The sequence below is a fragment of the Falco cherrug genome, chromosome 6 (assembly GCF_023634085.1).
Source record: "Falco cherrug isolate bFalChe1 chromosome 6, bFalChe1.pri, whole genome shotgun sequence".
NCBI lineage: Eukaryota > Metazoa > Chordata > Aves > Falconiformes > Falconidae > Falco > Falco cherrug.
This window is the reverse complement of record NC_073702.1, coordinates 74,055,573-74,079,699: the sequence shown is the minus strand read 5'-3', so window position 1 is coordinate 74,079,699 and position 24,127 is coordinate 74,055,573. Positions and strand designations below refer to the sequence as shown.

General features: G+C 61.6%; 3 protein-coding genes across 4 annotated transcripts; all 3 read right to left on the bottom strand.

Annotated features, from left to right (window-relative positions):
• Window positions 1–4,177: 4,177 nt before the first annotated feature.
• Window positions 4,178–7,844, bottom strand: TRIM54 (tripartite motif containing 54). Its single transcript, XM_055712966.1, has 10 exons — window positions 7,607–7,844; window positions 6,949–7,121; window positions 6,373–6,544; window positions 6,179–6,274; window positions 5,839–6,072; window positions 5,530–5,552; window positions 5,177–5,301; window positions 4,839–4,940; window positions 4,520–4,558; window positions 4,178–4,305 (listed from the first exon to the last, which is right to left on the bottom strand). The coding sequence occupies exons 1-10, from the start codon at window positions 7,772–7,774 to the stop codon at window positions 4,295–4,297; spliced, it is 1,143 nt and encodes a 380-aa protein (XP_055568941.1). The 5' UTR covers window positions 7,775–7,844; the 3' UTR covers window positions 4,178–4,294.
• A 1,490-nt stretch (window positions 7,845–9,334) lies between these two features.
• On the bottom strand, window positions 9,335–11,466 carry DNAJC5G (DnaJ heat shock protein family (Hsp40) member C5 gamma). The gene is made up of 4 exons (XM_055712967.1): window positions 11,236–11,466; window positions 10,914–11,127; window positions 10,633–10,786; window positions 9,335–10,049 (listed from the first exon to the last, which is right to left on the bottom strand). Exons 1-4 carry the CDS (start codon window positions 11,346–11,348, stop codon window positions 9,967–9,969), a joined length of 564 nt encoding a protein of 187 aa, XP_055568942.1. The 5' UTR covers window positions 11,349–11,466; the 3' UTR covers window positions 9,335–9,966.
• A 355-nt stretch (window positions 11,467–11,821) lies between these two features.
• LOC102054658 (uridine-cytidine kinase-like 1) lies at window positions 11,822–23,699 on the bottom strand. 2 transcript variants are annotated; one of them, XM_005433009.4, is made up of 14 exons: window positions 23,381–23,699; window positions 22,872–22,978; window positions 22,610–22,780; window positions 21,969–22,040; window positions 21,456–21,645; window positions 21,284–21,345; window positions 20,739–20,755; window positions 19,901–19,999; window positions 13,829–13,922; window positions 13,655–13,717; window positions 13,321–13,443; window positions 13,135–13,242; window positions 12,902–13,058; window positions 11,822–12,734 (listed from the first exon to the last, which is right to left on the bottom strand). In XM_005433009.4, exons 1-14 carry the CDS (start codon window positions 23,631–23,633, stop codon window positions 12,661–12,663), a joined length of 1,590 nt encoding a protein of 529 aa, XP_005433066.3. In that variant the 5' UTR covers window positions 23,634–23,699; the 3' UTR covers window positions 11,822–12,660. The 2 variants fall into 2 exon arrangements, with proteins under 2 accessions (XP_005433066.3, XP_027668322.2); XM_027812521.2 differs by having other exon boundaries at window positions 22,655–22,780.
• Window positions 23,700–24,127: the final 428 nt, after the last annotated feature.

Genomic DNA, 24,127 nt, shown 5'->3' with positions numbered 1-24,127 from the left:
CCCGCGACGGCCCCGGGACGGGCCCGCACCGATTTTTTAATAAAACGTGGTGGAAACCCGAGACGTGACCGAGTGCGGGGCGGGGGTGGGGGAGCTGTCGGGGCTCACCGGGAACGGGCGGAGCAGAGCTGGGACGGGTCCGCGCGGGGGCCGCTGGCCGGGCAGCACCGGGCATACCGGCACTGGGGCCGGGGCTGCCTGTGTCCCTGGGCTGGGAGGACCGTACCGTGGTGTCGGGGGAGGGGAAGCAGCTCCAGGCCCCGGAGGCGAGGCAGCCGTGGGTGTGGTGGGAAGCAAATGGCACAGGGCGAATAGAACAACGGGTGCCTCTCTACCGAGGAGCAGGGCAAAGGGGTGCTGCACCCACATACGGGCAGCCGGGGACGTGAGTAGGGGGATCCAGCTCTGCATGTGGCAGCCCCCTCGGAGCTGCTGTAAGAGCCAGGCAGCAGGGTGGGATGGCTTGTGGGGCTGGGAGGGGTGGGGGGCGGGCACAGCGTCTTCAGGAGGGGCACGGCCACCCTGTGCAGGAGCGCCAGGGGTGGAGGGCTCCTCGGTGGGACACACGGTGCTGCTGAGTGCGGGTGGATCAGGACTGAAGCAGAGGGCAGGGAGGGGGGCCCTGTGGCAGGGTGTGTTTCAGACCCCCGATCAAGAGAAGGACATGGATGAAGCCTCCCTGAGACATCTGGGAGAGATTCAGCCTCCTCATGGGTGGCCCCGGTCCTCACAGGGGCCTTCACCTGGTGTAGCTGAAGGTGTCCCTGCTTGCTGCAGGGGGCCCCTTCCAACCTTAACCATTCTATGATGCAATTATTTGATGATAAACTCCATGATACCTGCTCGAAGGGCAGGATGGCAGGACTGGAGCAGTGAAGTTTTCTGGAGGGTGCTTGGAAAAAACTGCTTGGGGCTGTGACGGTGGCAGCCATGAGGTGGTGGAGGTCAGCACGTGGGGGCAGGCAGGAATGCAGGCAGCAGGGTGCAGCCCCTGGACTTCAGATGAGCTAATTGCAGTGACTTGGTTAGGTAGGCTCTGGCAGGAGGCAGCTCTGAAGGATGAAGGAGCTGAGGAAAGCAAGAGTGATCACAGGATGCCAGGATGGCTGAAGCTGGAAGGAATCTTGGGAGATCTCCCACTCCAACCCCCTGCTCCAGGGAGCAGCAGCCAAAGCTTGTTGCTCAAGGCCATGTGCATCCAGGCTTTGAAAGAGGAAATTCCATGTGGCTGTGAGAAACCTGGAAGACTGTACTGGCAAGAAAGACTGTACTGAAACAGGTTGCCCAGAGCATTTCCCTCCTTGAAGATATTCAAGACTGGACACAGACCTGGACAACCTGGGTCTGTGAGTAGCTTCACAGCTGGAGGGGCCACAGCCTCTCTGGGCAGCCTGTTCCAGGCAACCTGTTTGATCAGCCTCACTGTAAAAAAAAGGGTGGTTTTTTGGGGGGATAAAAAAACCTACCAAACTTTGGAAAAAAGTTTCAGTGGTATCTCCTGTACTCCAGTTTGTGCTCATTGCCTCTGGTCCTGTCACTGGGCACCACTGGGAAGAGCCTGGCTCTGTTTTCCTTCCCTCCTCCCATTCAGGCATGTATACACATCAGTTCAATCCCCTGAGCCTTCTCTGTTCCAGGCAGAACAGTCTCAGCTTCTCCTCATGTAGCTGCAGTCCCTTCAGCATCGCTGTGGCCATTCCCTGGACTCCAGGGGTCACGTCCTCCTTGCTCCCCAGTTCATGACCACAGGGATGCACAGCAGAGCTGCCCACTGGGACCAGGGAGAGGTATGGAAGTAGCAGAGGGTTGGTCTGGAGATGCTGGGAACCCAGGGTGGAGATCTGGGACAGGGAAGGGGTGGAGGCACAAACATACGCTGGGGGACAGACATCAAAGGAGGGATTTTTAAAACCTTGCCTGGGTGCACAGAGAGGGTGTCAGGTGACCAAAGACCAGCAGAGCTGGGATGTGCAAGGTCAAGGAGAGCAGCCACTTCACTATGGGCAGTCAGGGGCTGCCCAAGGGACAGGCTGAGGCTGGGGAGGGCAGAGATGGGTGGAAAACACCCTGAGCTGGGCCTCAAAGAAGAAAACTACCAGAAATAGAGGAGAACCAAGCTGGGACTCTGCTGAGACACCTCAGTCCCTAGAGGTGGCACCCAAGGGTGCACAGGAGCTGCCACTCTCATCTCTGGAAGGTGACGGGGACATTTCTGAGGGGTGGAGAAAGCAAATCTCACGTGCCCAAAAGGCCCTAAATAGACAGTGCAGGAATGGAGAGGCCACCCGGCCTCACCTCAGTCCCCAGGGACCACACAAGCCCTCCTGGGGCATGTTTCTGGTGTGTGAAGGAGCAGACAGTGACCAAGGAGCAGCTAGGCTGGGCTGCGGGGTAGATTGCCCCCCAGCCACATTGCCTCTGGCATGAACAACAGCTTGAAGATGCAGCAGAGCAGAGACAGCCCTCAGCCTGTCCCTGGCCAGGACTGAGTGTGTCTGCCAGTGCTGGGACACGGGGTCTGGTGGGTGGACATGGGCAAGCCACACTCTGCCAGCGGCTGGCAGTGAGCAGGTGCCGCAGGGCATTGTGCCAGGGTCCCTCACTTGGATGGCAGGTAACACCAAGCCCTCAGGGACTAGTCACTCTGCTTGAAGGCAGAGCTGCCACCAGCAGGACTGAGCCAGGCTGGAGGAGGGGGCCAGCAGGGACCTTACAAGGACAAAGGCAAATCGCTGCTCTGGGTGGGCAGCAGCACCCCTGGCAGCCATGTAGTTGGAGCCCACAGCTACAGCAGGAGTAAGTTCAGCACAGGCTGTGAGAAGGGAGATGTGCCGGGCCATGCCTCATGGTGGGCTCAGCTCCAGAACTGGTCCCTCTTGCCTACCTCCCTGTGCCAAGCAGGGTCCCTGCTGGGGATGGATGGAGACGCTCTGGACTCCCCAGCCCTGTTTTAAAGGTTGGGCTCTTGGGAGAAGGAGTTTTTCCTGATATCCAATGGGCATTTTCTCTGTCCCAGCTTGTGTCACCAGCTCCTGCACTGTCCCTTTGCCCCCAGGGGGGTCTTGCTTCACGTCCCTGCACCCCAGGAGGCAGCTGAGGGGTCTTCTCTGCCCCAGCTGCACAAGTCCGGCTCCTGTCCCCACTGTGCTCCCCTGTCTGGCCGTGTGTCCTTGCCTGTTTGCTCCCAGGGGCTCCAGACTAGGCCAGAAACCAGCCAGCAGCAGGGGAAGGGTCCTGCTGGCACAGCCCAGCACTGGGGTCTCCTCTGCTGCCAGGGCATCCCTGGCCTCCCCACTGGGGCTCAGCTCCTCTCCCAGCCCCAGGTTCACTGGGACCTGCCATGCTCCAGCATTTCACTTCCCCCTCTCCCATGGGCCTGTCCTCCAGGGTCCTGCACCCCAGCCCCAGGCCAGCCTGGTGGTCCCTGGGCTTGCTGTGGGGTGTGCTGGTATGCTGAGCACTGGGGGTGGAAACAGGCCCAGCATGCAGCCCCTGCTGCCCACCAGGGTGGGGGTTGGCTGCAGGGGACACCCCCGTGGTGCCCCAGCCCCAGGGGACCTGCCCAGTCCCAGCCTTGCCCCCACAAGGAGCCCCTCGCCATGTGCATCATCTGCTGCATCAGCCATGACGCCAGGGCAGTGTGGGGACAAGACAGGTGACGCAGCCAGTGCTGCCACAGCCCTCCCGGGGGGCCTGGCTGGCGGGGCGGGGGGTGCAGGCCCCAGCCCGGTGCTGGTCGTGGCGTTCCCAGCTGTGTACTCAGCCAGCTCATCCCAGCACTGTTTGCTCAGTGCACCCAGGGGACGGTGCTGCCAAGCCGGCATCCAGTCCAGCAGGCAGGCTGGTGGGGCTGGGGGCTGGGGGCCATTCCTCACTGCCAGGCAGGGGCTGCAGGCAGGGGTCAGCAGCCCCACTCACAGGGTCCGAGGTGCAAAGCCGCAATCCTGCCCTGGGTTGCTGAAGCCAAGCTGCACCAGGGGTTTCTGGGGACTCAGTCCCTCGTGTGGGGTCCTGAGTTTACCACTGGGGTGGTGGGGCAGGGGCCCAGCTCAGTGGGGCAGGGGCTGTGCCTGGGCTGGTCCCTGTGGAGCTGGTGTGGAGCGGTGTGGGGGGCAGCCCCCATGCTCAGCCTGGCCCACACACCACACTGGAGACAACATCCTCACACAGGGTTTAATGTCAGAGAGGGGCAGCTCCAGCATTTGGGGAATTGCAGCAGCAGGGCTGGAGCTCACAGACAAGTGCCAGGGCCATGATGAGCCGGCAGGTGCCGATGCTGTCCCACAGCAACGGCTCAGTGCTGACCTGTGTGAGAAACTGGCCTCAGCACCGTGTGATGGGCTTGCTGGGACCCCCGCCCCAGCAGGCAGGGAGACAGGGACAGCTTGGGGGGCCCCAAGGTATGAACCCCCATCCCCATCTCTCCTCACGGGGTGCCTCCTCTGCCCCACAGCACCCCACGGCCTGGGCCCATTTGCATTCTCCCCACTCCCTGTCTCAGTCCCAGTGAGGGTCTCACCATGGGGAGAGCTTGCTGGCTTCTGCCTCGGCCCCACATCTGCAGAGGGAAAGCAGGTGACAAGATGGAGATAGGGATACCCTGGCATGGTGCAGCCACACAGACGTGGCACTGGGCATGGCATGGCACATCCCCCCACCTCCATGGCATGGCAGCCCCCGTCCCATGGGTCCTGCTGTCCCCAGCCGACCCTGCAGCCCTGGGGGCAAGAGCAGCAGCCAGGCATGGCACAGCACAAAGCGGCTTGGCACAGCACAACATGGCATGGCGCAGCACAGCACAGCATGGCATGGCACAGCATGGCACAGCAGGGACTCACCCTCCATGGCTTCAGGTGCCTCCAGGCTGTCCAGCCGGTCCTCATCTGCTGTGGCCTCATTGCTGTCCCCAGGTCCGTCTGCCTCATCCTCGCCCAGTGGCTCTGTGGGACAGAGGGACAGGTCAGCCAGGGCTCTCCCTCTCCATGGCCTGGGCAGGCCAGGGACACCCCAGGCGAGACGTGTGGGAGCCAGGCTGGTCTGTAGGACACAGCAGCCCACAAGCCAGGAAGGAGCATGGGGCTGAGGGGCCACACCTCCCCACGCAGGGCACAAGGTGATGGGGGGCTCTGCCCATCCAAGGCCCTGGGCACAGCAGCACTCGTCCCGGTGCTGGCACCTGTCTGGAACTCAATGGTCCTCAGCATCTCTGCCACATAGTCCACGTTGATGGAGAAGTGGTCCATGTTCTCGTAGCCAGGCTCTGGGCGGCTGCTCATTGATACCTTGGACATGTCCATGATCCTGCAGGGCAGGCAGACCCCCAGGAGCTGCTGGGCTCCAGCACCCATGGGGGCCCCTTGTCCCCAGCCATGGCCCAGCAAGACCAGCCACAGCTGTGCCCCACACCCTGCCCATGCTGCCCATGTCCCCAGCTCTGTGCCCTCCACCCTGCCCATGCCCCCAGCTCTATGACCACCCCCTGCCCATGCCTGCCATGCCCCCATCCCTGTGCCCCTCATCCCCACTCACTTTTTCAGGAGTTCCTTGGAGTGCTATGGAACAAAGTGGGGGAGGGAGGGGAGGGGGTCAGTATCTCTCTGGAGTAATGGGGCCCAGGACCCCAGGAGCCAGACATCACCCCCACCACAGCATATCCCAGGGACAGCCCCAGACCCTTTGGGGTGACCACAGTTCCCCCTGCACAGCCCTGTGGGGTATCCCCAGCCCCCCACAGGGACCACTGCCCCCACCCCCAGCCCTGGGGCAGCTCCAGACCCCCTGGAGGGACCTGCCCACCCCCAGTTCCCCAGCAGCCCTGCAGCCCCTGCCCACACAGACCTGCAGGTACACGGCCATTTGAGGCTCCTCCATGGCCTGGATGGCCGACTCCACCAGCTTGGAGGAGGCCTCCAGGTGGTCACCGTACTGGCGGATAAGACCCCGCACACGCTGCAGCTTTGCCTCCTGCTCCCGCGCGATGCTCTGCAGCAGCTCCTTCTTCCGCTCCTCCAGGATGCTGTACAGCGAGTCAAAGCGCAGCCCCAGGTGCTGCTTCTGCCGCCGGCCATTCTCCTGCAGGACTGTGGGGCTCAGGGGCTGCCCTGGCCCCCCCATGTCCCCACCACTGGCATGGCCCCAGGGCTGTGCATGGTACCCAGGGACACCCCCCAGCCCCCACCTCGATGGTGTGGCAGATCTCCTCCATCTGCGTGATGATGGCCTGGATGCGGTCGTTCCCTGCCACCAGCATGGCGATGCCATCGCTGAGCTCACTCTGGGAGAGGACAAGAGGGGTGTGAAGGCTGTCTCGACAGGCAGCCCCCAGGCCCCTGCCATCCCCGGGGCCCTGCTGTCCCCTTCAGGGCCACCAACCTTCTGGCGCTGGTAGACAGCAGGCAGCGGTGCAACCTCGCAGTCTTTGTGCGCCCCGAAGACCTTGCAGAGGGAGCAGGTGGGTGCCTCGCAGCGCAGGCAGTAGATGTTGATCCGCTCGTCCTCATGCTCCTCACACATGAGGTGCTGCTCGGCCTTGGCGTGCAGGGGCCTATGGGTGGGACCCGGGCACTGCTGCCCACAGGTAGACCCTGGCCCCAGAGAAACCCCCAGACCCAGGGACACCCCCAGCCCCACAGGCACACCTAGCCCCAGGGGATGTCCCCAGCCCCAGGGACACCCCCAGACCCCAGGACACCCCCAGACCCAGGGACACCCATGGACACATCCAGCCTCACAGGTACACCTGGCCCCAGGGACACCCCCAGCCCCCAGAGACACCTTCTGGTCTCAGGGACACTCAGGGACACCCCTAATCCTGCAGGCACATCCCGCCCAAGGAACACCCCCGGCCCCAGCCCTGCACCTGCACCTCCCCCTCCCCCGTGGGCTCCCTTTCACCCGTGGGGCTCACTTCCTCGTGAGGTCCCCCGTGCCCCCGTGGGGTCCCCGCACCTGGCCGACTCCTGCTTGTAGATGTCGATGATGTTCTCCACCAGCAGGTTCCGCTGCAGCCCGTACACCCCGTGCCGGTCCAGCACCACCTCGTGGCGGCACGACGGGCACCGGAACCGGCCGCCCGACGGCACCGCGCTGGAGCCCCGCGACTGCCACAGCGGGTTGGAGGCCTGGGGGGGCGGCGGGGGGTCACGGCTGTGGCACCCCTGGGCAGCCTCTACCCCAGGTTCTGCCGCCGGCAGGGAGACCCCGCGGTGCCTGGGACCCCCCTGGCTGTGCGCCCAGTGCAAACAGAGGCACGGAACAGACACAGGCACTGGCGCAAGCAGAGACATGGGCATGGGTGAGGCCATGGACACAGACATAGGCATGGGCGTGGACACAGGCACAGGCATGGACATGGGCATGGGTGCGGGCATGGACACAGGTATGGGCATGGGTGTGGACATGGACACAGCCACAGGCATGAGCATAGACAGACACAGACATGATCATGGACACGAACACAGACACAGACATGGGTACAGATGTGGATGTGGGCACAGACATGATCCCCCCTGTGCACCAACATGGCCCAGCCAGGGGTCCCGGTGGCGCACCCTGGGGTCAGCCCAGATCCAGCACCCTCCATGGGTCAGGGTCGAGGGGGACGCACCTGGAAGACATCATTGGCACATTTGCGGCAGAGGTTGTGCTGGCATGGCAGGATCACCACAGGCTTGGTGAACATCTCCAGGCAGATGGGGCAGATGAGCTGCTTCTCCAGGCTCTCCATGCTCCGTGCCTCCGCCAACAGCGGCTTCAGCCCCACTGCGAAGTTCATTGCCGCGTTCCCGGCCCGGCCCGGCCCGGCTCTGCCCACCACGGCCCCGCTCCGGCTCCGGCCCCGGCCGCCCGCTGCCCGCTCTGCCCCGGCCCCGGCCCCGCTGAGCACGGCGCTAATTTTAGCCGCCCCCGCCCCGCCGGGGCCGCCGCAGCTGTCGGCAGCGTCGGGTGACACTGAGTCACGGCCGCGCGGGGCCCCACCGGCGCCCCCAGCCCGGCTGACCCCCGGCACCGGCTGACCCACCAGGGACCGTCTGGCACACCAGGACCAGCTGATCCCTTGGGGACTGGCTAGCCCACCGGGACCAGCAGCCCGGGCAGCCTGGTGGAGGCGGCAGGGGCAGCAGGGGCTGAGCCGCACGCCGCCCCCATCCCCGGGCAGACCTCCCTGCCGTGCCCGTCCCACCCCAGCTCAGCCCGCAGCCCTCGGCTTGGGCAGAGCCCCGCTCCCGCCGGACGAGCACTGCTGCTCCCCAGGCGCTTCCCAGGGCTCCTCCACCACCTCCTGCCCAGGGAGTACAGGGGCGGGGGTCCCGGGCAGCTGGGGCACACCGGCACAGGATCCGCAGAGGCGGGAGGGAGCAGGGCCCGGGCAGAGCAGGGCTGCCAGGCTCCCACTGGGACGTGCATGCCCACCCCCGCAGGCAGCGGGGCTGCGTGGAGGCTGGGGTGCCCCAGGCCCCACAGACCCTATCCAGCACCAACCAGCCACTCCTGAATATCAGCCTGGAAGGGCATGCAGGGGGGCCTGTGCCAGGAACACCCCCGTACCACCCCTCGCCCTGACACTCTGGCTATATTTAGGGGGTGAGACAGCTCTGGGCAGAGGCTGCTTAAGGGTGAAGCTCTCACTGCGTCCCCCTGGCCCCTCACTCCCCTAGGATGGGGTGGCACCGTCCAGCCCTGGCCCTCAGCAGGGCCACAGCTCCTGAGAGAGCAGGGCAGGAGCCGGGCAGCCTGGCGGGGCAGCCGGCAGCCCTGGCCAAGTGGGGAGCAGGGCCCCGGGGCAGCACAGCGTGGCAGGACCCAGGTAGGCACTGAGCTGTCAGCTGCCACACACGGTGGGAAGAGCCCCAGGGCTGGAGAAGCTGCCTGAGCCACACCACCACGGCACCACTGCTCCTGCCCAGAGTGGGTATCTCCCGTGGGGCTGCAGGGAGATGGGGATCACACGGCACCACACAGCACGTCAGCAGCGCGAGGAACAGGGACAGTCACTACAGACGCCTCAGTGGGACCTCGCCAGGCATCTCCTGCCCTATGCCCCACAGCAGCGAGGAGGGGGAAAAGCACCGCCCCCTGTGAGCCAGCACTGGATGGGAGACATGGGACACAAAGCTGTCCAGGAAGGTGACAGAAGACAGAGCAACATTCACCCCTGCGAGAAAGCACCCCCTCCAGCCGCACTTGGGACATGCCCCACCTACTCCGTACCCTGCTCAGCACACCATCCCGTGGACCCACAGCCACAGCCCCCCAGCGCAGGGCAGGGCGAGGCAGAGGCCCATCCCACTGCAGAGCGTTCAGGTGGGAAACAAGAGACCACACAGCAGCATGCTCCCCTCCTAGCATCCTTTAATGGTGCCCAGAAAACCTATACAAACCCAAGGAAAGTGCCTGTACTGGGCCCAGCCCTGCAGGGAGCCTGCCAGCAGCAGTGGGCATGGGGTGTAGCCAGTGCCCCAGAGCTGGGGCTGGGCAGAAAGGAAGGGGGTGCAGCAGGCAGCACCCCCACCCCACAAGCAGCGTTTGGCACCCAGCACCCATCAGGAGGGTCCCTGTGAGGGCAGGTAGTGGGCTCAGCCCAGCCCCAGAGGTTACAGTGCTAACGGTCTTGGACAGGCTCAGCTACCTCTAGTAAGACAGAGCCTGGCCCAGAGAGGTCTCTGCTCGTGACTGCCTACACCGGCTCCAATGCCTGGTGCCAGGCCAGGGCACAGCAGCAGGCTGTGCAATGGGCACGGGGTGCAGCAGCACAGGGTCCAGGCCACGTCCACCACCAGTGCTGGGAGACAGGGGCATCGCCCCACAGCTTGAGCAGGGGCAGAAGAGCCTCTGCATCGATGCTGGCCAAATTAACCTGAGATTCTAGCCACCCTGAGTGGCATGACCGGGGTCCCGGAAAGTGACAGTCCCAAAAGAAGATCTCTGCCCTGAGTCCTGGGTAAGCTGGCAGGACTGAGGCCAGCCTCAGGCATCGGTCCTGGTGCTGACAGCTGGCAAGGGCTCTGTGCTGGCAGGCAGGGGCTGTTCCACAACAGGTATCCACGGATCTGGAAAAGAAAAGCTGCATATCAGTGGCTCAGCCTTGTCCTGTGGTGGTGGTGAGCAGGTATCTGAGATGTCCCATCACCCCCAGGAAGGCTCCCACACCTCTAGCCAGCGCGCAGCCCTGCAGCAGTGCCCCCTGCCCCATGGAAACCTGCAAAAGTCACCCAGTGGCAGTTCCTGTAGACATCAGTATGGCCAGTGCCCAGGGAATGAAGCCAGCCTGGAGCACAGCTGCATTCCCCATGCTCCGTACCCCTGGAGGGGACAGGCCCAAGTGTGTTTAAGCCGCAGACCTGCGCAGGGGCTTTGGGGGGCCCTCGCCCAGAGGCAAAAGAGGAAGGAGAAGGCATCCCCATGGCCTGTGTGGTGGTTCCCTCTATCACTATCACCAGCCCCAGTCTGGACAGAAAACACCGAAGGCTGGCTGTTAAACAAGGGCTGCAGTGAAGTCTGATCTGAGCCTCCAGCTAGAGCTCCATCCCTGCCATGAGGTGAGATGGGGAGCTCCCCCAGAGCCCCACACAAGACAACACCAGGTGGTCTCATCCGCCGGGGCGTAAGACAGACACAGACAGCCCAACTCACCGCTGTCCTCTGCACGCATCTGCTCCTCCAGATCCTTGGGGTCGACATACTTGTAGGACTCGTCCTCCTTTGGTGGGCAGCACGTCCCGCAGCAGAAGAAGCAGCAACAGCAGCAGCAGCAGCAGGTGAGTGCGCCGCAGCACAGAGCCAGGGCCTGCAGAGGAAGAGCCGACAGCCCCCATAAGCCCACCCGAGCTGTGCCAGCAGCCAGCCCCCACCACGGCCGCCCCGCACGGAGGCCAGGCCGCGCAGGGCCGCCATGGCGTCGGGCCAGGCCTCACCTGGAACCACCACTTGGACATGAGGAAGTAGTGCTTGACGGCATCGTCGCCGAACTGCTCAGCCACGTAGAGGCCCAGGGAGCCGTACTGGTCGTAGAGGCGACGCTTGTCCTCATCGCTCAGCGTGGCGTGGGCACTGTTGATCTCCTTGAAGCGCTCGGCTGCAGCCGGGTCATCGGGGTTCTTGTCTGGGTGGTACTTGAGCGCCAGCTTCCTGCGGGGCACGGTGGGAGGGTGGGCACGGGGCGGGACCCCCGGGACGGCCCCCTCGCCCCGGCTCCCGGCTCCCAGCTCCCCGCCCCCCCGCCGAGCCCCGCCGTACCGGTAGGCCTTCTTGATCTCCTCGGGCGAGCTGCCCTTCTGCAGGCCCAGGACGCGGTACAGGCTCTCCCCGACCCGGGACAGCTTCCGCTGCGGCCGCCCAGCCTCTGCCATGGCGCCCGCGCCCCGCGGCGGGCACGGCGGGGACCCGGCACCAACCGCCCCGGCCCGGCCCTGCCCCGCGCCCGCCGCCGCTTCCGCCCGCGCCCGCCGCCGCTCTGCGCAGGCGCGACGGCCCCGCGTCCCGTGACAGCCCGGCACCACCCCCCTCCCCCCACACCGTGACAGCCCGGCACTGTCGCCCCTGCCCCCACACCGTGACACCCCGGCATCCAGCCCCACACATGGTGACAAACCCGGGACACGCCGCAGCACACAGCGACACCTCCCATGCACATGGTAACGGCCCCAGTATCCCCAGTGTGTGGCGACACTCCCACTGCAGTGCCAACCCCCTGCACACGGGGCTCCTCTATCACAGCCCCCCCATACGGTGACACCCCTATCACACACGGGGACACCCCTATCACAGGCACCCCCACGCTGACAGCCCCCTGGCAGCGTGATGCAGTGGCAGGAGGCGGCAGCCCGGAGGTCGCGCTGCTCCTTTATTGGGTACAAAACAAAGGCAGCCGGGGCAGCGGGGAGGGGGCAGCGCCCGGGGTTAGGGGTGCAGCACGGCCTCTTCAGCCAGCAAAAGGGGGGCGCCCGGCCCTGCCCCCCACCCTCCCCACTCCCACTCTGCAATGAAGGACCTGAGCAAGGGCAGCAGCACCAGGGGCCCACCACGCTGGGATGGTCCCTGGGGAGTGGTCCTGTCCCCCCCAGAGTGTCCGAGTATCAAACCCTCCTGGGAAGGCAGCCCCTGCCCTCCCGCTGCTGCTGGCAGCCCCCCAAGCCCCTGGAGGGCCCAGCTGAGGGGATGGAGTGTCAGATCGGTGGGGACAAGGCGGCTCCTTGAGGAGATCCCCACTCCCTGATGTTTTTCAAGTAGCTGGCCGGCCCCACCGGAGCACCAGGTGGGCAGCCGCTCAAAATAAATACAAATAAATACAGATTCCAGGCAAGGGAGCTTGCCTGGCCCCCAGCCCAATGAAGCCTTGAGGGGTCTGGACCCTGTCCCACTCCACTCCAGGGAAGAGGGTGACCGGCCCCTCAGGCACAGGCTGCAGGAGACCACCTCTCCCTGCCACAGGCACGGCCAGGGGCTGAGGGAGAGGCCATCGCTCCCCCCAGGGCTGCCTCTGTGGCATGGAGGGCAGCTGGCAGAGAGGGGTGCTCGTCCAGTGGAGCAGGAGAGCCAGGGGCTGGCAAGGCTGTGCTGCGGCTGGGTGGGCACAGGCTGGCAGCTCAGAGCCCCTCCTGGGGGCGGAGGTGGGGGCCAGCCCTGTAGCCAGCCTGGCTGGTGGTCTCATGGCCAGCCAGCTCAGCAGTCCATGCCGTCGCTCTCACACCAGGCAGAGGGGCCATCAGTGCCAAAGTATCTGTCCCCAAAGTTACCTGGAGGATGAGGGGACAGAGTGAGGGGACAGCAGCGGCAGCCCCGCCTGCAATTCCCCCCACCCTGGAGCTCCCTCAGCGTGGCCGCAGGGCACCTCACTAGGCTGTTGGGGTGAGGGGCTAGGGGCCTGGCCCGTGAGGCACAGCGCACCCATGTCCACGCTCACCAATGCCTGGGATGATATGGAACTCCTCGTTGATCCTCTTGTCCACGGCAGTGGTGATGATGCGGACACAGGGAAAGGCGTAAGCCACAGAGTGCACCCCCATCTCCGCCATCAGCAGCGACAGCAGGAAGATCCTGTCCTCCTGCACGTCGTGATCCTGCAGCACACGGAGTGGTGAGAGCCCAGCTGGTGTGCAGCCCCCACCCCGCCCACTGCTGCCCCCGGCCCCTCACCAGCAGGACTCGCACTGCCATCATGGCTGCGGCTCCCGTGGACACAGTGCTGTCCATGAGGATGACGTAGTCCTCACTGATCTCCTTGGGAAGGCGCAGGTAGTGGAGCTGAGGAGGACAGGAGAGGCGGTCAGCCATCCCACGGTGCAGGGGGGGCTCTGCACTGCGCCAGCAGGCACCGCTCACCTCAGGCTCCCCTGTGTCATGGTTGGTCTGGATCAGGATCTTGCCCAGGCGGATGTCCTTGCACACAGCGGTCAGGGCCTGCTCCATGGTCTCCCCTGCTCGCAGGATGGACACACCTGTGATCTGGGGAAAGAAAAAGGAACACGGTGCTGCACAGGGGAAGCAGCTGCTCCGGTGAGCTCCTGAGGCTCCAGCACTGTGGGAGCAGGGACAAGCCCTGCTGAGCGGTTTGTCTGCACAGGGACGGACCCTGCGAACCACCAGGTTTTCCCAGTCTGTGCCGACCCAAGACAGGGCGGCCGCGTGCTCATGGGAAGGTGCTGGGACATCTCACCCTCTGTCTGTGGAACCGCTTTCCTTCATATGTTGTCCCCTGGGGCGTCTCCACAGTGACCGACTGCAGGAAGGGGAAGAGAAATGAGTGAGGATGAAGCTGGGTCCCCAGATAACCCAGGCGTTCAGGAGGGGAAGACGTGGCTGTGGCTGCACCTGGGGAGCAGTCACTTACCTTCAGTGGCAGGAAGGAGAGGGCATGTTCAATCAACAGCCTCATCAGGCGCTTGGAGTAGAAGATGAACTCATCCCTGGTTGTGTCCTTGTTCCTGTTAAGGGAGGACACCCGCATGAGATGAGAGCAGTCCCTGCTCCACCCCACAGACAGCAACAGGGCTCCAGAGGAAGCCTGGCACAAACCGAGCAGCTCACGGGAACCTGGACACTCTTGGGGAGGACAACACAGTTGGGAAGCATCAGTGTTTCAGGGCTTGCTGAAGACCTAGGGTGTTGTCTAGAAAGGAGTACATGATCAAGAAACATGTTTGGTTCCCCTGAAAGAGGGGCACAAAGGCTGCAGCAGATCATTCAGATGGGACAAAGTGAAAGGATGCCACATGATGCTGTTCAGTCCTCTTTGGGACACAGAGGACAGTCCAGAGCTGACTCTGCATGGTGGGCTAGCTCTACTAGCAAGTGAATAAAGCCAACCACCAAAAGGAGGGATAAGCGAGCATAACATCAGCAGCCTGGTGCAGACGTACATCCTGACCCTAACAGAGGTGAGGCAGGTGCCCCAGAAGCAAGTGTAGAGGCACAGCATTACTCACTCCGAGCATGACCTCCAACTGCTGCTGAATCTCTGTGGGAGGATTTGCAGGGCTGGAGATTTTGGACATAACTGCTGACTACATGGAAAGAGGCAGGGAAAAAAACAGGGGGTGGAAGCAGCAGAATGCCAGGCAGCAACACCGGATCTTGGAGCAACAGAAACTCAGGAGTGAGTGGCCACTGTTTTGCACAGGCCCTGTCAGGGGAGCACAGGAGACCACCCAGGATGGATCATGGCATGGCAGGACAGCTGGCTGCGGGAGCATCTCAATGTGGAAAAGACCAGACTGCACTACAGCCAAGAACAACAAGGTTACCCGACACAGGTAATGGGAAAACATCTGACATTCTCAGCTCCTCTCTGTTTATGCACTGAGTTACAGATAAACTACTGGCAGGAACCAGATGGATTTTGAAATACCTGGTGATACCTCATCACAACACTGAAGTGCTGAGGGCAGCAAGAAATAAAATAAATAAAAATAGATAGTAAAATCACAGTAGGACTGTAATTCACATGAAACCTCTTGTTCTCCCTCAGGAGCAGTAAATCCAACTGTATGTGCACGTGCGCTCATCCCAGTGCCAGGGGCAGAGGGGGAAAGAGGCTGGCTTTTCTTATTCGGAACATTGTCACCACCATGTATATGTTGTAGTCTAATTCATTCATCACACAAAAGAAATCACTGCACAAAACCTTGCATTTCCTGCAACGCATGGCTCTCACAGCACAGCAACACAAGTGTGTGCAGCACTTAATGATAGGCAGGGCTGTTCTAGTCCCATGTTCCTAAGAGGGTATTTTCTGGTGAGCAGAACAGCACCTCCACCAGCACTGTCGATGTCAAGTGCCTGAAGGCAAAGTACCTACAGCAAGAGGTCACTTGGCAGGAAAAGGAAAAGAAACTGAGATTTGCTTGTCGTTTAAAATATGGCTATAAGGAATCCACCAATGTCCACTCATACCTCTTGCAGTCCATGGCTGCTTCAGCAAAAAAGTAAGTAGCAGGCTGTAATGTAAGTGCCATTTTATTGGAGAACCATCAAGAACAAGCTTCTGGCTCCCTGGCAGAACAATAACCAAGAAGCAGACTGACACCAAAGGACTGCGGTTAACGATGCAGCTGATATCTTTCCGTGACCTGTGTCTAAAGCAGCACAGCCTGCATATACCCCTGGTACTTTCTGGAGAATGTAAGGAACACTACAGACATTCACCATTTTCCAGATGGAAGAGGTGTAACTGGCAACAGTCCAGAAGAGGCAGAAGGACATTGGATATTTTTGCTCTGTATTTTAAGACATCATCTGCCACTTCTCACATCTCACCACGATGACAGACAGCCCAGCCAACAGTACTCAGGAGAAGGATAAACTGTTGCTACTATCCCCGAGATATTTTTGCAGCCACACATGGGCAGCTCACACCCACAAGCTCTGCAATGACCAGAAAACCCAACTAACATGGACACTTCCAACAAGCCTGGGGCCAACAGGGCACTCCCAGAGAAGTCAGAAAATCAGTTCTGGTCTGGAAGAAACAGGCACCCTGCCTACAGCTCTTCAGTGTGGGCCATCAGCACGCACACTTCCCCACGAGTGGGCTTCACCCACACACTCACCCACAGCAGCTTTGGAAGCGCCACCCGAGCTCCAGGCACATGAGCCCGGCAGCAGCCCTGCCTCCACAGGCAGCCTCCCCCAGCCAGCCGCCCCTGACAAGCCCCACACTGGTGCTGCCAGCACTGGGGCTGCTCTGCCATGGACGGGGGCAGTCAGCCACGCCAGCCAGCCCCTGAGCTGCGTGGGACAGGCCTGTCAGTGATCCCGCAGAGGCAGGTTCCTCCGCAGCTTCCAAAAAGCATCCCAGGGATGGAAAGGCATCCTCAGTCCCCATGCCACAAAGACCCCAGCGTGCCTCCCCTTTCATGCAGAGGTAAAGACAACCAAGAAACTTCTCACCCAGGGTACATGCAACCATCACAATGCAATGGGGAAGGGGTGCTGCAAGGGAGGGCAGCACTGACATCACCTGGCAGCAGCAGAAAACCCTCCCTGCAGCGGTCAGAGAACAGGATTGCTCCAGCAGTGCCTCTGTGCTGAAGGCACTCCCAAAAGGGACACTGCCATCTGAAGACCAGGACCGCTCACCCCACCTCCGACCCTCCTGGCATGGTCCAGGTGAAGCCCGAGGCCACGCACAGCTCCAGGCACTGCCCATCCCCTCCAGTGGAGGGAGCAGCCGAACCACGGGCAGCCTGCACACCCCGGCAGGCCTCGAGCCCACAGCTGAGCACTGCAGCCAGCACCTCCTGAGGACCTCAGTCTTCCCTGGCACTCTCAGCAGGAGAGAGCAGGAACTGGGTGGCATGACAGGGATCAGCAAGTATCTGGCTGGGAGCTTGAACACGGTGTCGGCTTAGCTCATGAACAGCAGTGTCTGTAGCTGAAAGCCAGCCATTACATTCAGGCCCCTGGGAAACTTGAGTGTGGACAGGTTTAATGTCTGAACCACCTTCTCTGGTGCTGGCAACTTCCCGGCACACAGGGAGCGCCTCGCTCTGCCCCTCCCTGAAGCACCAACAGCCACACGCTTCTCAAGGGTGGCTCTGGCACAGGACAACATGTCCTGCCAGAGCACAAAGTCCAAAGGCTCAGGCTAGAGCAAACTTGCTAAAAGCAGCAGGTGACCCACGCCACCCACCGGCTGTGCTGCTGGGGATGTCCTGGAGCCCTTCCATGAGCCTGTGAGCACCAAGGTGCAAGTGGTGGAAAGGAAACGTTCTCCTGCAGCAGAGAGCCTGAGATGCTTCAGGGCTCTTGGGTGGCAGAAAGGACCGTGCAGGCACTGCGGAATCCTGGTGTGTGGCATGAAATGCTCCTATTGACTCCAGCCATCTGGGCCTAATACCAAAGTATCTTGTAAGTTGGAAGACATGACTCAGCTTATTACACTGTCCATCCTCAGCTTGTTCTTAAATAAAATCATTCAGCTATTCCAGCACAGGATTATTTTTCAGTTTCTGCCTTCCCACAGTAACAGAAAATCACTCTGGAAACCACTTCTCCCTGAGATCCCAAACCTCAGTTTGCCATGACTATACTCAGTGAGATGCTCATCTGCTGCCTGCCACAACATAATATTCCAGGAGGGCCCTCAGCAACAGAAGGCTGAAGCACACAAGAGCCTCCAGTGTTGAACAACAGGGAAATGACATTGGATGGCAACAGCCTGGTAAGCAGAGATCAACAGGCTGTCTCCAAGGGAGCTGCATTGGGAAAGGCAGTATGGGAAAAGGGAGTTTGGAGGGAAATTCTAGTTCATAGCTCTTTGGTGGATCCACAGATGCCAGGTTTGGTGTGCCAAGGCACTCCAAAAGGAAGTACTGGTGGGAGCACCAGAGCTCCATGAGGGCTGTCACTGTGGAACAGGGCTGACAGCATTGCAGCAGCTGGAATAAAGATGAGATATCAGACTTGCCAAGACACAATAACTTCACACACAGAGGTGCGAGAAGCTTGGCAAAAGGCATGTCTTTGATCCCCCACCAGTCTGGCCCAATCCAGGGAGCCCAGGAGAACGTCAGCAGGCAGGGAGCAGCACCTCTGGAGCACAGGGAAGCCCAGAGGGTCACGCACAAGGACTACTCACAGTTCCACACCTTGCTGAAGTCATGCAGAATCAAATGAGCGCTGCCAAGTATCACCTACAAGCACCAGAAACACAAGCTGCCTTGCTGTCACCAAATACAGAAACTTTTTACCAAAGGACTTTCTCAGCTTAGAGATCTTAGTAACAGCATTGCTTCAGCTTTCCTTGTTTTCCTGGGCTGCAGCAGGATTTGAGGGGGTGGCTGACAGGCCAAGTCAACGCCCCTCATAAACATGGCATTCTTCATTTACCATCTGGGAGAGCCAAAGTCCGCCTTCCCACAGCCCTGCCGCTCATGCTGGCCAGCTCCAGCACAGTGTTGTTACAGTAACTGGAGATCAGGGGCACTGCTGGACTCCGACCACAACCTGCATGGGTTTGATCCCCTCCCTCCCCAGGGCAGCTGAACAAACTCCTAAGTCATAGGAGATTCTGGTTATTAGAAACTCATGGCATAAAGGCGGAGGCACAAGAGGCCATTCCCGGCAAGGCAAAAGGATGCAGACTTCATGGAGGAAGAAGGGAACAGCAGCAACAGATGAGAGAGAATTCAGCACCTGCCCATACTGCTGTCCCTTCAAACCTGGCCCTCAGTACTGCTAATGGGTCAGCTCAGGCTCATTCATCCAAGAGCAGCATGCACCAGTGTCATGCTGCTGGCTCTCCTAAGGAAGCAGGAGCCGTAGGCAAAAGGTCCATGCCAGAGCCTGTGAACGAAGGCTAGAGACAGGGCAGGCTGCCACACAGAGACTTGCATTCGCCTCTCCCTGCATAACCCTAGGTAAGGAAAAACTGCTCCTTTGAAGGCAAACAACATTCAGCCTCCAGAGGTGTTGTTCCCCAGGATCTCCCCACCCACCCCCCATCTACCATTGCACACTCAGACAGCAGATGAGCTAGAGAAATCAGCTCAGGCCATGAAGAAGCCACTGCCAGAGCACTGGAGCAAGAAGACACTGGAGGGACATATCTGCTCCTAAGTTCCCTTAGCTGGACCTGAACTCGGAACTACTAGAAGCCCACAGCCTAGCAGTGAGGTACACGGCCTTCAGACACCAGTACACATATCTGCCCAGTGCACACAAGGTGCCAGATCACCTGGCTTTTGACTGCTGTGAACTGCCTTTGGAGCCTGCACTTTGACAGGGAGGAGTCACAGGAGGAGCCTGGAGAAGGAACACCTTGCTTCCTACAAGGACGTGCACAGCCTGCACGTGGTCACAAGGTTACATTCTCCAAACCAACACACAGGTGCTGGTAGCCAGCCACAGTAGCAGCAGGTGCAGAAGAGTCCTGATGAGCTCAGCATCTCCTTTCTGTTTTACAACCCAGTGACTGAGACACACAAAGAGGCTGCAAGCTTCTGCTCTTGACCCTACACTAACACTACTGTCACCTGGAAAAAAAAGTGCATCAAAGGGGAATGAAAAGATCAAATGAGCAGCAAAGTCATGGAAGGAGCAACCTGGGTCTGTTCTGTAAGCTGGCTCTAAAACCAAGCACCTCAGGAGAGGGGCACCTCACCCCATGCCACCAGCTACTGTGCCTGTGCTCCAGCTAGGAAAGAGCTAACCAGTCTCCTCCTACCCTAGGAAATGCCTGCCTATGGCTCAAAAGTTACCCCAGAGCAGATGTGCCAAGGTCTTTTCACCAAAAAAGTGTCTGTAGGCCAGAGCCAGCTCTGTTCAGCAGTTCTGTTACAAGAACACACCTACATCTGAAGCCCTGAGGCAGAGGAGGGAAAACTCACACCAGGTTTTGTAGTGTGATCCTACAGAGCAGCCCTTCTGTGAGAAGGAAATCCCAAAGGAGTCAGGGACCTACCTGATGATGGTGTGCATGCCTCGCACCTGCGGTGTGTTCTCCAGGACACTCAGTGTCTTTGGCAGGGGCTGGTCTTGGTGGGCAGAGGCCAGAGCTGCCCTGCAACACAGAAGCAGTGATCAGTGCTGCACAGCACATGCAGACAGAGCCACCTCCCAAAGAACCTACCGCACAGGCTGGACACCAGAACACACTTGGCCTTCCTGCCCTGATCCCTAGGAAAGCCTCAGGTCTGGTCCCAGGTACAAGATCTCAAAGCAGTACCACCCCGTAAAACCGGGCAAACCTCCCATGAGCACAAATCCAGCTGTCAGCAGCCTCTGCACTCATGAGCCTCTGCCAGCACCTGGGGAGCAGGAGTAGCAGCTCTGTACGGGCAAGACCTTACTATGTATCCCAGGACTGGGCTGCCCGGGTTGCACTGAGGTATGAGGACTGTCCCATTGAGGCTGACTACATAAAATCCCACAGAACAGGGATTGTCCAGGGCACTTCTCCCATAGAAGGGAGCAGCCTGGGGCAATCCAACACTCAGGGCATGAACCATGTTCCAGAAAGGGACAGGAGCAGGGCAGGGAACCAGTCACTCAAGGCAAACGTAGCTGCGGGACAGGTCATACAGGAACCTACAGCCACAGTGAGACAGCCCCCAGGAAGCTACATGCAGGGCAGCCACCGCGGCAGTTGAAGAGCAGTTATGCTCAGGCACCTCAGCAAAGCTTTGGCCAGCAGGGACAGGAAAGAGGCAGGACTCTTGAGAAGAGTGGGTGCTGGCAGCCCTCCACCCACCCCCAGCCTAAGAACCAGCCCCTCTGCAGCTGGCAGAGCCCCCACGTACCTGACAGTGATCTCGCGCTGGGTGGTAGAGCAAAGTCATCCAGCATGGCAAAAGGGGAAAGAGAGGACACCCAGTCACTGCATCAGCCAGGCACAGGCACCCAAGAGCAGTCCCAGTACAGCTCCCACCCCTTCTCCTGGGGCTAAACCGAGAGCAGGAAAACCACCGCTGGGCCCAGCCAGGAGGCTGCAGTGGGCTGCTGGGGCACAGCCATGTGTGAGTGAGGTGGGGACAGCTGAGATCAGGAGAGCTGACTGGGACCAAGGGGGACAGCAGGTGAACAAGGCCAGGCCAGACCGCAAGCGCCAGGTGTCACTGCCGGGGCGGGCACTGCACCCAAACCCATCTCAATTTCCCCAGCCCCCGTGCCGCAGCTCTGTCTGCCCCAAGAGCTGCACCAAGACCTTCTGTAAAGAGAGGTGACACTGAGACCCTCTGGGTGCTCCAGGGGCACAGGGCTGTGAGCAGCCACATCCTCCCCTTTGTGTGCAGAATCTTCCTCCTCCTCGCCTGCGCTAGCAGCAATCGATCAGCCCACACCTCACCTTCTCAAGCTGGCTGTGCACATGCTGCACAATGAGGTCCAGGGCCACAAAGTTCTCCCCACCTGACAGGAGAGCAAAGAAGCCAGGTCAGATGCACACTGACCCAACCCAACCCCAGAACATCCACTCCCGACACTCAGATCAGGTCTGGCAAACAGAGTGCATGTCTCACCCCTGGGCACCACGATGTCGGCAACCTGCACGGTGGGCTCGATGTATTGCTCAAAGGCTGGCTTCACAAACTTGTTGTATTGCTTGATGACACCTGCAACGTCACGCCCCCGTTCCATGATGTCACGTTGCAGCCGCCGCACCAGTCGGATGTCAGAGTCCGTGTCCACAAACACTTTCATGTCCAGGAGCTGGAAAACTGGGAGGGGTGAGCACCCCCTAAGCAGCCCCCTATCAGACCTGCCTTGTTCCGCTTGCCCATGGCCCAGCCAGGTCTGACTCCCCCACCCAGCAATGGCACCCAGAGCTGCCTCCCCTGAAGCCTCTGACACAGAGATGCTCTGCCAGCAAGCGGTGGGTGGCCTCTCCCTCCGCAGCACCCAGCCATCACCCTGCCCCAGTGGCACCACGGACTGGGCCAAGACAGCATCCACCCCACCTGCAGCACACCACTGCACATCTCCTCCCACACCACGCACCAAGATGGGCCACCAGCTGCATCAGGCAGCAATACCTTCAGCAACTCCTTGTTCGCAAAAGCCAATATCCCTTCGAACACGATGACGTTGGCCCCGTACACAGTTTTCTGTGGGCAGATAAGAGCCGTACTCATCCTGCCCTCCTCACACACACTGCAGCATTGCCAACGCTGGGCACAGATGGCACCTCAGCCCCTGACCCACACCAGGCTCTTGCCACCCATGGGTAGGACTTCCCACAATCATCCCACATCACCTAACCTTTAAGGGCCCTTACTCTCAGCGCCACACTCAACGCCCCAGGCCTGCACTGACCCAGAACCCTGCTCCAGAACCCCAGACCTCTGCCCAACACCTTCCCTCCCACAGTTCCTGTACCCCCTGTACTCCTTCACACTCTGCACTACAGCCTCTCCCCGAACTCTGCACTGCTTCCACATCCATCTCCATGCCTCTGTGCTACTTCCCTGCCTCTACACCCCCAATCCCCCCAGAATGACCCTCCTGCACATGACTGACCCCAGTCCCCCTCCCTTTGCCCTGCCAGGCCCCACAGCCCCCGCACCCACTCCCTAACCCTGTCCCACAAGTACGTCCCCCTTCCAGGGGGCTCTCCCCACAGTGTCCAGCCTGCCTGCCCTCCTGGGGCCCGGCCCAGCTCCCCTGCAGCACCCACCCACTCGCGGCGGCGGCTGTGCGAGGTGAAGTCGTAGACTGGCACCTTCACGCTCTTGCCCTTCTTGAGCTTGCGGAGGACGCTGATGAGCAGCTCAAAGTCGAAGGCATCGGGGTGATCAAAGTTGTAGTCACTGCGGGCCGCCAGCGCCTGCTGCCCCTCGTCCAGCACCTGCAGGCACTGCCACTGCTCAGCACCACACCAGCCCCCCTGGACCCAGGGGCACCAGCACTGTGCCGGCCCCCTAGACCCCAGCTCTCACCTTGTAGAAGGAATCCATGGACAGCAGCACGACCCAGGGCACATCCAGCGCCTCTATGATCCGTGTTGCCACCGTTGTTTTGCCTGAGGCACTGCCGCCGCACAGGCCTGCAGGCGAGCCCGGCTCGATCGTTTCCCCGGTCCAATCCTAGTCCCAGTCCCACCACTGCCATGGCTCAGGGCCTGGCTACATCATTTCCCTGGTCCCAGCTCCAGCCGTAATTACAACTCCATCCCTGTCCCGGCGCAGACCTAGTTCCGGCTCCGTCCCCGCCCCAGTCTGGTCCCGGTCCCAGCTCCATCCTTGCCCCAGCACGGTCCCGATCCTGGTCACGGCTTCATCCGACCCAGCCCGGTCCCGGTCCCTGTCCCGGCCTCATTCCCGCCCATCCTGGCTCCGGTCCTGGCTCCATGCCCGCCCTCGTCCCAGCCTGGCCCCTGTCCAGGCTCCATCCCGGTCCCGGCTCCATCCCCGTCCCAGCCCGGTCCCGGCCCCGTTCGGCCGCTCACCGATGACGAAGGCCTCATCCACGGGCGCGCCGGTCTCGCTGTACCACGGCGGCCGCCCGGCCGTGTAGATGGTCCGCTTGCTGGTGCGCAGCAGTGGCGGCTCCGGCTTGCACTGGCTGGCGGTCCGCCGCCGCGGAGACGGCGCAAGCGGCAGCCGGCTGAGCAGCGAGCCCAGCGGGCCGGGACCGGGGCCGCGCTCGGGGCCCGCCGCGCCCCACGCACCGCACCGCTCCTCCGCGCCCGCCGCCGCCATCTCCCCGCGCCGCCGCGCGCCGCGCCGGTCGGGACGGGCCGCGGGGGCTGCCGGGAGCCCGTCCCGGCAGCCCCCGCGGTCCCGCCCCTCGGGCTGCGGCGGTGGCGCGCACTGGCCCCGGGGCCAGGACCACCTGGGCGCTCCCTCTGCCGGCTCCAGTCAGGGCACCGTTCCCCCGCCCCGGCGCTGCCCCTCCCGCCGCGCCATGCCCAGCATCCACGGACCGGCGGGGCCGGCCCCGCTGGGAGCCCCCGTCCAGCCCCCCTGCTCCTTCCGGAGCCACAACCAGGGACCGAGACACACAACCCCCACCGCCCTGGGCAGCCTGGGCCCGTGTCACCCCCACACCGAGGAGTGTGTCCTGGGGTCCAAAGGGACCCTCCGGGCACCCGTTTAGAGTCCGTCACCTCCGGTCCTGGCACTGGGCACCGCTGGCAGAGCTGCCTGCGTCCCCTCGGCACCCTCCCGCAGGTGTTTATGGACACGGATCCAAC